This window comes from Podarcis liolepis, assembly GCF_965112155.1.
Source record: "Podarcis liolepis genome assembly, chromosome: 4".
NCBI lineage: Eukaryota > Metazoa > Chordata > Lepidosauria > Squamata > Lacertidae > Podarcis > Podarcis liolepis.
The window spans coordinates 102,235,699-102,248,843 of record NC_139558.1 but is presented as its reverse complement, the minus strand read 5'-3'; the positions used below and the strand labels follow the sequence as shown (position 1 = coordinate 102,248,843).

General features: G+C 49.9%; 1 protein-coding gene across 2 annotated transcripts in view; it reads left to right on the top strand.

The window, feature by feature from the left end:
• The first annotated feature begins 2,666 nt into the window (after positions 1–2,666).
• ATG16L2 (autophagy related 16 like 2) overlaps positions 2,667–13,145 on the top strand; it is a 205,755-nt gene continuing 195,276 nt past the window's right edge. Inside the window, exon 1 of one of the 2 annotated variants that reach the window (XM_083499652.1) lies at positions 2,667–2,861. In XM_083499652.1, coding sequence (XP_083355778.1) covers positions 2,741–2,861 — 121 coding nt within the window. In that variant the 5' untranslated portion in view covers positions 2,667–2,740. The remainder of the gene's footprint in view (positions 2,862–13,145) is intronic. The other variant, XR_014525185.1, reaches the window with a different exon arrangement.

Here is a 13,145-nt window from a genome sequence, read left to right as displayed (position 1 = left end):
AGGTTCTAAGCCTTCATGCCACAGGAAAAATGTATGTGATCCTTTAAAGCAGTGATGGCCAAATTTGGCCCTCCAGTTGTTTTGGGACTACAATTCCCATCATCCCTGACCACTGGTCCTGTTAGCTAGGGATGGTGGGAGTTGTAGTACCAAAACAGCTGGAGGGCCAAGTTTGGCCACTGCTTTCAAGCCATCCAGTGTTTTCCTTACCTCTGAAGAAAAGGCACGAGGAACGCATCTGGTCTAATGTTTCAATCTCCTGGTTTTAAAATAGTACATTACTAGCATGGGGAAATATTCCAAGTGCATTCATCTATCCAGCCACCAGGTGTCACAGTTGCCTTATATTGACCATCCAAGAGAAATTTTCAGAGAAGGAAACATGGAGGCATGGCTGTATGTAATGAGCCCCCAATTTCCTTCAAAAATGCCACATCACTTACTGTCACTGGCATGCTGAATGCCGTACAGAACATAAAGAAATGACACAATCTCTCCCTGGAGGGCTTATGAGACAACTAAATTGATTCCTGTTTTGCAGGGGGTTGGACTGGATGACCACTGGAGTCCCTTCAAACTCTACAGTTCTATGATTCTAAGGCAGGAGTGGGAGATAAGCTGGGCTGCCTTCTCTTCTCTCCCTACTCCCTTGCAGGAATCTTGTGTGTATCTCAGTCATGTGACAAAAAGAAAATCAGCAGGTCAACTCTCCTTATCATGAGGAAAATATTGGAAACCAAGCCTTATGAGGAACAGCTGAAGGAGCTGGGTAAGTTTAGCCTCGAAAGAAGGGGACTGACAGGATAGCCATCTTCAAATATTTCAAAGACTGTCACATGGAAGAGAGAACAAGCTTGTTTTCTCCTGCTGGAGAGAGTAGGGTTGGATGTAGACACCTCAAAGAAGCGATTCAGTTAAACGCATTGCAAACTCATACAGTGAAATCCGGTAGGGAAAGGTGGGACTCCATCTGGTGCCACAGTGTTATATATCACATATACAACACCTATAAAATGCTTTTTCTTTACCAATCTAGCTGAGTCTTGTAGGACATGAACCAATGGCTTCAAGTTGCAAGGAGATTCTGACTAAACATACAGAAAAAGCTTTCTGACAGAGCTGCTTGACAGGGGAACGGTCTCCCTCTGGATGCTTTCCGCATTCTGCTTTATGCGATGTCTTCAGGGCCAGATTTAGGTCTGATGAGGCCCTAAGCCACTGAAGGTAATGGGGCCCTTTAGAATCATAGAATCATAGAGTTGGAAGAGACCACAAGGGCCATCGAGTCCAACCCCCTGCCAAGCAGGAAACACCATCAGAGCACTCCTGACATATGGTTGTCAAGCCTCTGCTTAAAGACCTCCAAAGAAGGAGACACCACCACACTCCTTGGCAGCAAATTCCACTGTCGAACAGCTCTTACTCTCAGGAAGTTCTTCCTAATGTTGAGGTGGAATCTTCTTTCTTGTAGTTTGGATCCATTGCTCCGTGCCCGCTTCTCTGGAGCAGCAGAAAACAACCTTTCTCCCTCCTCTATATGACATCCTTTTATATATTTGAACATGGCTATCATATCACCCCTTAACCTCCTCTTCTCCAGGCTAAACATGCCCAGCTCCCTTAGCTGTTCCTCATAAGGCATCGTTTCCAGGCCTTTGACCATTTTGGTTGCCCTCCTCTGGACACGTTCCAGTTTGTCAGTGTCCTTCTTGAACTGTGGTGCCCAGAACTGGACACAGTACTCCAGGTGAGGTCTGACCAGAGCAGAATACAGTGGCACTATTACTTCCCTTGATCTAGATGCTATACTCCTATTGATGCAGCCCAGAATTGCATTGGCTTTTTTAGCTGCCGCGTCACACTGTTGGCTCATGTCAAGTTTGTGGTCAACCAAGACTCCTAGATCCTTTTCACATGTACTGCTCTCAAGCCAGGTGTCACCCATCTTGTATTTGTGCCTCTCATTTTTTTTGCCCAAGTGCAATACTTTACATTTCTCCCTGTTAAAATTCATCTTGTTTGTTTTGGCCCAGTTCTCTAATCTGTCAAGGTCGTTTTGAAGTGTGATCCTGTCCTCTGGGGTGTTAGCCACCCCTCCCAGTTTGGTGTCATCTTCAAATTTGATCAGGATGCCCTTGAGTCCATCATCCAAGTCGTTGATAAAGATGTTGAATAAGACCGGGCCCAAGACAGAACCCTGTGCCACCCCATATGTCCAGCTGTCCTTTGTCAACAACAAATTGTTGCTGTTTTTTGTGTTGAACACATGCTATACGTTACAGATAGGTAGCCGTGTTGGTCTGCCATAGTCAAAATAAAAAAATCCTTCCAGTAGCACCTTTAGGACCAACTAAGTTAGTTCTTGGTATGAGCTTTCGTGTGCAAGCACACTTGGTATCTGAAGAAGTGTGCTTGCACACGAAAGCTCATACCAAGAACTAACTTAGTTGGTCTTAAAGGTGCTACTGGAAGGATTTTTTTATTTTGACATGCTATACGTTAATTTATGGACCTCCAAGAGAGTGGCTATAGCTTGTTTAGTTTATACCCAAATCCGGCACTGGATGTCCTCCAGTTCCAGCGCTCTAAGCCTCGCCGCCTCTTCTTCGGGGCGGTGACTCCGGGGGGATTCCCCCGCTCTGGCCCCACCCCTGGGCGTCGACGTCACTGGGAGTTCCCTCCCCCTTTGGCCGCGCGTCGCCCTTTGTCATCCGGGCCCCCGGGGCTGCATCGGGGCGCCATGGCCGAGAGCGGCGGCGGCGGCCGGCTGTGTCGCCGCTGCTGGAAGCGCCACATCGTCCGGCAGCTGCAGCAGCGGGATCGGGCGCAGAAGGCGCGCTTCCTCGACCTGGTGGAGGCCTGTGAGTCGGCGGGGCGCAGCCGGAGGGAGGGCAGGGCAGCCCCCGCTGCGCGGCAGCGGACAGGGCCGGCGGGGCTTTCTGCACATGCCCAGAGGCAGTCTTGCCCGCGACTCCCCCTGCGGAAAGCGCTCCCGGGGAGCCCGCGTCGAGCGGCTGCGGAGGGAACCGCGGGTCCCGGGGTGGGCGCGCAGGTTTGCGCCGCGGATCTCCGCAGGTGCTTAGCCAGCTCCCGTGCTTAGGGACCAAGTCCCGGGAGGCGCGAGAGCATGTACAGAGTGCAGCCTTGATTCAAGTCCGAGAAAAGGCAGCAGGGAGAGGGGGCAGCGCCCATTGCACAGATGGACATTTGCTGCCCCTTAAACCCTTAAGAATGCAGTTATTTTACTGCCTGCAGGATTTTTTTGGGGGGGGGTGTGCGTGTGTTTTGTTCTGCTTTCCGCGAGCAACAACCGCCACCCAGAACGGTAAACAAGCCAACGTTTTTATTGCACCCATACGGGAAGACAACGCCACCAACCGAGGGCGGGATGAATAAGGAAAAGGAGAGAGCGTGGCATTAAAAGAAAATATTTCTATACTTGCTGTCTTCTGCGTGCTTCTCTTCCCGGCTTCCCCATCTCTTGTAACAGGGAATATCTTTTAGTTTTTATTTTAAGCAAGATCCAAAAGGACCACCCCCCAGGATCCTCCTAGGATTCCTCCTCATATTGCAGAGGATGCAACTCCTGAATCCTCGTCCAATTTTTGGACCCTGCCACCTCCCATTTCCCTCCAGATTGGCACCTGCCCGCTGCCTGGGTTGACACTGACCATGACTGATGGCACTGGAATGTTTAATTCCCCATTGAATTCAAGGAGGAAAGAAGGAGTTGGGTTTGACTCCATCGTATCTCGAGTCATATCCTTTATTAACAAGAAGCACAGTATCCCCTTTTTAATAGCAGCGCAGTAATTTGCCGTCCGTCTCAGTCACAGCTGCTACTAGGGAAAAATTACCTTGACACTTTAGATTGGATACCCTTTGGATGCGAGCTTGGTGTAAAAAGATTTTCCAAGTTCGTTTCGGGAACATGTGGACAGTGGCGTAGCGTGGGTTGTCAGCACCCGGGGCAAGGCAAGTAATTTGCGCCCCCTAACCCGTGGATTTGCGCCCCCTAACCCTAACCCCCAGATGTTGCGCCCGGTGTGGCCGCCCCCCCTGCACCCCCCACGCTACACCACTGCTTGTGGATAGCTGCATGCGTGCAAGACTTAACACCTGTGCGCGCATTGGTTCTGGAAGACAATACTGTATGCTTGGTAGCTGGTTTTTTAAGCTGGAAAAGCTGGAAAAAAGCAAAACAAAACCCGGAACATTTCCCAGAACTAAACAGGCATTGTGGTTTTAAGGTGGTGCCTTGTTGTGGCCGGAGTTTGTGCAGAGTCATGGCACACACACACACACACACACACACACACACACAGCTACTTTGCAGAAATCATATGCACTGCCCCAACCCACCCTCAGACTCAGTCTAACCTAATCTGTGATTGATTATGTGGGGCAGGGCTTACCTGCCCCCCCCCCCAATATGTTATTCAAGTTGGCACCTCTGCTTGCATGCTAGCTTTCTGTCTGCAAGGATTTTTTATTTTTATTTAAATGTAGGAACATTCCACAAAGTATGGTCTTCCCTCACAGTCTGAAATGGTACAGCTCAGAGACAAGTTTGCCACCTCAATGAGAACTAGGTGCTTGGCTGAACGACTACCTGAATCCTGCCCGAGTGCAACACTTGCACTCACTTTGTCTCTCTCATCAGTCTTTAGGAAAAAGAAATTGGGAAGGTAAAGAAAGAATTTTGATCTCTCCTTTTTAGCCCACTGTTTGCTTTCACTGATGGAAGGGTCCCCAAGTCATGGCTGCTGGATAAATAATTGCCAGAGAAATGAGGATTTGTACAGTTCAGAGAGAGGATGGTATCTTGGCTAAAGCATGGCTAAAGGATGTTGTTTGCAGCTGGCTCTGTGAGAGTAGCTAATTTTGTGCTCCTGATTCATCCTGGTGTGACTCTATTTGGTTCCTCTATTGGGGATGGAGGCGGGGGCGGTTGCAGAGCCCTGAGGACTAGCTTGTTGGCACCTTATACATGGGAAGAGTTTGGAAGACTAAGTCACCAGCACCTGGGAAAGATTCTTTCGTGTTGCAGGTCTGTCCCACTGTGAACAGCTCTTCTGAATGTTTCGTCAGAATCTCCTTTCTTGCCATTTTATTCCACTACAGTGGTACCTCGAGTTACATACGCTTCAGGTTACAGACTCCGCTAACCCAGAAATAGTACCTCAGGTTAAGAACTTTGCTTCAGGATGAGAACAGAAATCGTGCGGCGGCAGCGGAGGCCCCATTAGCTAAAATGGTGCTTCAAGTTAAGAACAGTTTCAGGTTAAGAACGGACCTCCAGAATGAATTAAGTACTTAACCCGAGGTACCACTGTAATTGGACTCCTACCATCCAGAGCAGGAGAAAACATGATGGCGCCATCTTCCATGTGACAGCCCTTTAGATATATCTCCTCTCAGTCTCATTTTTTTCCAGGCTAAACATGTCCAACTCCCTCATCTATTCCTCATGAGGCTTGGTTTCTAGACCCTTGATCATTCTTGGTCACCCTCCTCTGCACACCTTCCAGATTGTCAACATCCTTCTTAAATTGTGGTGCCCAGAATTGGACACGGTATTCCAGGTGGGGTCTGACCAAGAATAGGTTAAGGTAAAGGGACCCCTGACCATTAGGTCCAGTCGTGGCCGACTCTGGGGTTGCAGCTCTCATCTCGCTTTACTGGCCGAGGGAGCCGGCGTACAGCTTCTGGGTCATATGACCAGCATGATTAAGCCGCTTCTGGAGAACCAGAGCAGCACACGGAAATGCCGTTTACCTTCCCGCCGGAGTGGTACCTATTTATCTACTTGCACTGGCGTGCTTTTGAACTGCTAGGTGGGCAGGAGTAGGGACCGAGCAACGGGAGCTCACCCCGTCGCAGGGATTCAAACCTCCAACTTTTTGATCGGCAAGCCCTAGGCTACAGCGGCAGAATAGAATGGTAGCATTACTTCCCTTGATCTGGACACTTGACTTTTGTTGATTCAGCCTAGAATAGCATTTCTTCTTTTGCTGCTGCAGCACACTGTTGGCTTGAGTTAAGCCTGTAGTCTACTAAGACCCCTTGATCCTTTTCACATGTACTACTGGCAAGCCAGGCGTCCCCCACTGTTTATTTGTGAATCTGGTTCTTCCTGCCTAAGTGCAGAATCTGACATTTGTCCCCAATGAAATTCATTTTGTTGGTTTGGGTCCATCTCTTCAACCTGTTAAGAGCATCTTGAACCCTGATGCTGTCACCTGATTATCTACCGCTCCCAGTTTTTGTCTCATCTGCAAATTTGACAAGCATCCACTTAATTCATTCATGCAAGTCAGGGAGTTTTTGTTGAGGGAAGGGCTGCTGAATAGTCCCACCAGATCGCTGTTTCTCAGCCCTACATGTTTGCTAATTAGCAAAGCAAAAACTGCAGGAAGCCTGTGATTAAGATCTCTTGGTTTCTATCCAAGCCTTGATTCTCGGTAATCCACATGTTCAAAGGTCTCTCTGTTTTATCTACATCTATATAAAGATGACGCGAGTGGAAAACCCCATCAATTACATTATCACTTCTTCAATTAGTGCACTGATTCAATCTTCACTTTCTCTCTTGCGGGATTAAGAAATAACATTCGCCATGGTAAATAGAGACCCTGGCTAACAAAGAAGAATTGTCACAAGGGGAATGGCCCATTAATTCATTTCCCCGTGTGATTTAAAACCGTTTTATCCCCTGGTTTCGACATCGCTAGAGAAAGGAGAAGTGAGCAGTTGGCATTTGTTTGGCCTTGCTGCTCTGTGACCACGAATGGGTGTGTGTCCTGCTAGCTGGAAGGATCCTCTCCTCCACCGATGTGATCCTGCCCATGTGCAAAGATCCTCGATAAAAGTAGCACTGCGAGACCTGCCCCCGTCTGAAGCAATGTTTCGCAGTGTTCGCTCCCTGGGAATGGTCTGCTCCCTCTCATCTTCTACAAGCTGAAGAACTCAGTTCTGCCTGAAAGGCATCTTGCTCTCTCTCTTCATAGGCTTAGCATGATTTCTCTCCAACTCCTGGGCTATCCAGCATCATTTTAAATATTGATGGTTGCAATTAAACCAAGGCAGGAAATGCCAGCTGTAGCGCCGTCAAAATTATCCCCCCTCCCCCTGCTTATGAAAAGGGCAATGAGATCGTCTTTGTTTTCCTGCCTGTTAAAAGCATTGCTAATTTGTACTGTTTGCGGATTAGTAGACCAATGAAGGGAACATTCCTTTAAAGAAGAAGAAGAAGAAGAAGAAGAAGAAGAAGAAGAAGAAGAAGAAGAAGAGGAGGAGTAGTAAAAGGACATTCTTTGAAAAGGCAGAACAACGGCAAACAACTCTTGGATATGTTGGGGAACGCCTCTCTTCCTCTGAGTGGGCTCGAGCCAAGAATGGCTTTTCCTAATAGCTCTGCTTTCGTTTTGGTCTTGGACAGTCAGCCCGGAAAGGAGGCCTCAAATCTGTGATCTGTAAACATTAGGAAGAACTTCCTGACAGTAAGAGCTGTTCGACAGTGGAATTTGCTGCCAAGGAGTGTGGTGGAGTCTCCTACTTTGGAGGTCTTTAAGCAGAGGCTTGACAACCATATGTCAGGAGTGCTCTGATGGTGTTTCCTGCTTGGCAGGGGGTTGGACTCGATGGCCCTTGTGGTCTCTTCCAACTCTATAATTTTATGATTCTATGAATCATAGAGCTGTAGAGTTGGCAGGGACCCCAACAGTCATCTCATCCCCTGTAATGGAGGAAGTGAGGGACCTCCCCTACTTGCAAAGACAGGCTCTGGCAGATTGAGCAGACAAGACCAAGCGTGGGTCCAACGGTCAAGAAAGCGGCTTCTGCACATGCTGTAGAGGGAAGTGAGGGGCAGATGGGAGGGGAGCCTGCTTGGAGAAGGAAAACTCTGATCCTAAACCTCTGCTGCCTGGTGGGAGAAGAAAAGCCTGAGAGGTAAACGCTACACAAACCCAGATTGGAGTCCCTAAGACGGTTGGATGGCTCTTTGTCTGCCTCCTTCCGGCAACTCCTGCAGCCAAGCTGGTGCCAAATGTCTTGCTCTTGGGACCGCATCAGCGAGGCTGAAAGGGGGGCCCTGTCATCTGGGCAGCCCAGGATCTCCTGGGACAGGGGTCGGCAAGGTTTACTGGCCATGGGCCGGATCACTCTCACGGAGATCATCCGTGAGCCGGACTGGCGCAGCGCGATGCCGTAAATCGTGTCTGCGCAGAAGCGATTTTCAGTGTCTGGACATGCGCAGATGCGATTTCTGGTATCTGTGCATGTGCAGGCGCCATTTCCGGCACCATTTGGCGAGTCCTCGCGCCATGCTGCAGTGCACAGCTTTAGCGCAGTGCGCGGGAGACTTGCCAAGCGGGCAGCTCGGTTTGTGGGTGGCTCATGGGCTGGTAAAACTGTCTTTGTGGGCCGCATCCGGCCCATGGGCCGCACGTTGCCGACCCCTGTCCTGAGAGGTCACAGCAGTTTGACTTCACCCCTAGAGGCATACTCCATTGCCTCTCAAGGCAGACAGATGCCAATATGTTCCTCATCCTTTTTCCAAGAAGCTCAGTGCTCCGCAGGTACGGGGTTTCCACAAGCACCCTGTAAGAGAGAGTGATTGACCTGTGGTCACCCTATGATCTTCATTCCAGGAATTTGAACTCAGACCCCTGGGACTCTGGCAGCCAGACGCCGGCATCACCAGCCCCTCTCAATGTGCTGCGGTGCCACCAAGGCAGATGGCCACAGGGAGGCATGACAAATTCTGGCGAACCTCAGACAAACGGATGTGCAGGTTCCATTTTTGGGTGAGACCACACACACCAAAGCGCGGAAGGGGAAAGCATTCTAGCATCCTCTTTTGTGCGGAATGTTGCAACGTTCGAAAGAGCAGTAGGAAAACAATGTAATGCAACGCAAGTCAGCCTCCTGGGAAGAAGGAACAGCCGCTGTTCCTTGGAGGAACCGATGCAGTTTCAAAAGCTGGCACGGCTCAGGTTCTGTTTTCGTAAAGGCATTGCAAAGATTCTGCAAGGAGGTTGCAATCTTGTATGCATGCACCTGAGAGGTGAGAAAGTCCCATTGAGCTTAGCAAGACTTGCTCCTGAGGGATAGGAGTCAGGTTGGTCCAGTGGTTAGAATGTTGGACTGGGACCCAGGAGACCCGGGTTCAAATCCCCACTTGTGGACATGAAGCTCACTAGGCGACCTTGAGAGCCCCGTCAGTGCTTCTCAGTATAACCTCGTAGCCTTTGATAGCCTGTGAACTTGTCCCACCCTCTTTAAAAGCCTTTCAAGTTGGGGGCCGCCACTGCCTCCTTAACAGCCGAGAGGGTCTGTAGGGAAAGAGCTGGTCTCACAGTATTTGGGGATTGATGTGAGTTGGAGTTGAGCGGCAGCTTATGCATCCCAATTTAAACCACTTCTTCCGTCCATTGATTCCAGTTGGTGTGCTCTGTGTAATAATAATAATAATAATTTATTTGTACCCCACCCATCTGGCTGGGTTTCCCCAGCCACTCTGGGCGGCTTCCAACAAAGATTAAAAATACATCAGAATGTCACACATTAAAAGCTTCCCTAAACAGGGCTGCCTTCAGATGTCTTCTGAATGTCAGGTAGTTGTTTTTCTCTTTGACATCTGGTGGGAGGGCGTTCCACAAGGCGGGCGCCACCACCGAGAAGGCCCTCTGCCTGGTTCCCTGTAACCTCACTTCTCACAGGGAGGGAACTGCCAGAAGGCCCTCGGCGCTGGACCTCAGTGTCCGGGCAGAACAATGGGGGTGGAGACGCTCCTTCAGGTCTACTGGGCCGAGGCCTTTTAGGGCTTTCAAGATCAGCACCAACACTTTGAATTGTGCTCGGAAACGTACTGTGTATGACCAACGTTGCTGTTATTGATACATCTTCCCCCTACCATTCCTCTAAGGAGCTCAAGATGGCGTGAAGACTTCCCCGCCCGGTCTTTGAGCCTCACAACAACCCTGTGAGGGAGACTAGGTGTGTCCATAGCCCAAGGTCACCCAATGGGCTCCATGGCTGTGTGGGGATTCGAACCCTGCTCTCCCAGGCACTGTCGGAGGAAGGGGGCTGGGGGAGTGGGCCGCTCCAGGTACCACCCGGGGGGGTGCCACTGCGGCTGTCCCCCCGGACGCGTGCCGTGTGCTACCCTGCACAGGGCACTACGCCCCCGCGGGCAGCGTGCCACACCCATGGGACACGCGCCAGCCACGCCCCCGCCTGTTCTCCGCCTCCGGTGCCAGAGCATGCAGCTCTGCCACTGCTCCCAGGTCCCAGTGTGACACTCTAAGCCTTTGGTTCTCAAACTTTTTTCTCTGGGCCACACTTTCAGAATAAAAATTTGCTTACCCCATACCGATTTTTTTTGCGGATAAGAAATGCACCGGAAAACGAAAAGGAACGACTCCCAGCAGTGCTGGATTTTATAACCTAGAACACAACGACTTTAAAATACAATCATGGGGCACCCAGGAAGCATAAAACAAGGCATCTACATTAGAACAGGAATCAGTCCCAAAGTATAATTAAAAAGAAGCCTTAAGTATTAAGATGTACCTTAAGTATTTTGACACTATAGATTGCCCTTCAATTTTACCACTGGACTTGCCGTCCTCTCCTGCTACGCCCTTGGAGAACCTGCTCTAACCACTGTCCTGCGCTGCATCTCAGAACCAAAGAGTTTTTTGTTCCGCGCTTGCACCCAGGTTGTGGCCACCCAGAAGATTTTGGTGTCTGGCCCAGATTTGGTGCTGGATCTCAGCATCCTCCCTCCAGCTGCCTCTTTGCCTTAGGTAAAGGGACCCCTGACCATTAGGTCCAGTCGCGGACGACTCTGGGGTTGCGGCGCTCATCTCACTTTATTGGCCAAGGGAGCCGGCGTACAGCTTCCGGGTCATGTGGCCAGCAGGACTAAGCCGCTTCTGGTGAACCAGAGCAGCGCACGGAAACGCCGTTTACCTTCCCGCCGGAGCGGTACATATTTATCTACTTGCACTTTGACGTGCTTTCGAACTGCAAGGTTGGCAGGAGCAGGGACCGAGCAATGTGAGCTCACCCAATCGCGAGGAGTCAAACTGCCAACCTTCTGATCAGCAAGTCCTAGGCTCTGTGGTTTAACCCACAGCACCACCCTACTGAGCAGTGAAAAGTGTATGAGGATGGCCACTGCGAGTCACTTTCGAACGGACCCTTTTTACATCCAGCTAGGCTGCCTGAGCATCTTAAAAAGTAGGGACATCACCTTGCCAACAAAGGTCCATATAGTTAAAGCTCTGGTTTTCCCAGTAGTGATCTATGGAAGTGAGAGCTGGACCACAAAGAAGGCTGATCGCCAAAGAATTGATGCCTTTGAATTCTGGTGCTGGAGGAGACTCTTGAGAGTCCCATGGACTGCAAGAAGACCAAACCTATCCATTCTTAAGGAAATCAGCCCTGAGTGCTCACTGGGAGGACAGATCCTGAAGCTGAGGCTCCAATACTTTGGCCACCTCATGAGAAGAGAAGACTCCCTGGAAAAGACCCTGATGTTGGGAAAGATGGAGGGCACAAGGAGAAGGGGACGACAGAGGACGAGATGGTTGGACAGTGTTCTCGAAGCTACCAGCATGAGTTTGACTAAACTGCGGGAGGCAGTGGAAGACAGGAGTGCCTGGCGTGCTCTGGTCCAGGGGGGCACGAAGAGTCGGACACGACTAAACGAATAAACAACAACAACAAGGCTGCCTGAATTTGCACACGAGCCCCAGCCGTGGCCGGTTCCCTCCTAGCACTGGAGCATGCATGTGGCTAGACCTGAGCATCATCCAAACACCATCTCAAGTATCTGTTTTATCCCTTCCAAAACTGCACCTGCGCATATTTCTACACAATGCAGAATCATGCCGCAAGAAGACGACTCTGCACTGCAGCAAAAGAACGTTGTTAGAATCCTAGAACTGTAGCGTGGGAAGGGGTTCCCAAAGGTCCTCTAGCCCAGCCCCTTGCAATGCGGGAATCTCAGGTAAAGGATCCCTGACAGGTGAACCTCTGCTGGTCAACCTCTGCTCATTCTTCCCCCACCTCTAAAACTAGTCCAGATGTAGCTAAAGTTACTTGTCGTCTTTTTTGCTGCAAGGCAGTTTCCCCCATTCGTCCTGCGTACAAGGATTCAGCGCTCTGTGCGGCTTCGTAACCATGGCAACCGGTCCGAATCGGCAGGATCTGCTCAGCCCTCTGCTAGATTGGGGAGAGGTTTTTTATTCAGTGAGTGACTTCATGTACCTCCTTGTCCTCTGGGCTCTTTTTACGGCTTATGAAATTACAAAATGCAGGCCAAGGTTTCCGACAATAAAACCAGTTATAAGCTACACAAAACAACAGCGGGAGGGGAGGCCATGTAGAATACGGAATAATCACAGCAGCATAAAACCAGCTTTAATAGCAAGGGGGAAGAAGTTGGGGGAAGAATTTTTTTAAGCACCAGACGAATATGGCCATCGTTAAGTCTGGGAGAATAAAAAGTTCTCATTGCAAAAAAAGGACACATGTGTCGTGGCAACTGTAGCAATGCACAATTGGAAAGTGAAATACTGTCTCCAGTTATTATGGGTTGTAGCTTTGATTCCACCCTTAGCTCATTGTTTTGGCTCCTTACATCTCTTGTTGTTGTTGTTGTTTTAGCCTGTTCAACAATAAAGTGGTGCCCCGCAAGACGAATGCCTCGCAAGATGGAAAACGCGCTAGACGAAAGGGTTTTCCGTTTTGGAGGTGCTTCGCAAAACGAATTTCCTATGGGCTTGCTTCGCAAGACGAAAATGTCTTGCGAGTTCCTGCGGGGTTCCCCCCCCCTTTTCCCCAAGCCGCTAAGCCGCTTATCAGCTGATCCGCTAAGCCGCTAAGCCGCTTACAGGTGATCCGCTAAGCCGCTTAACAGCTGATCCGCTAAGCCGCTAAGCCGCTAAACCGCTTATCAGCTGATCCGCTAAGCCCACTAAGCTGCTAATAGCGCTAATCCGCTAAGCCGCTAATGGGCTTGCTTCGCAAGACGAAAAAACCGCAAGACGAAGAGACTCGCGGAACAGATTCTTTTCGTCTTGCGAGGCACCACTGTAAACAGCCTCTTGCTCTGGGCCTACAAAGTAAGT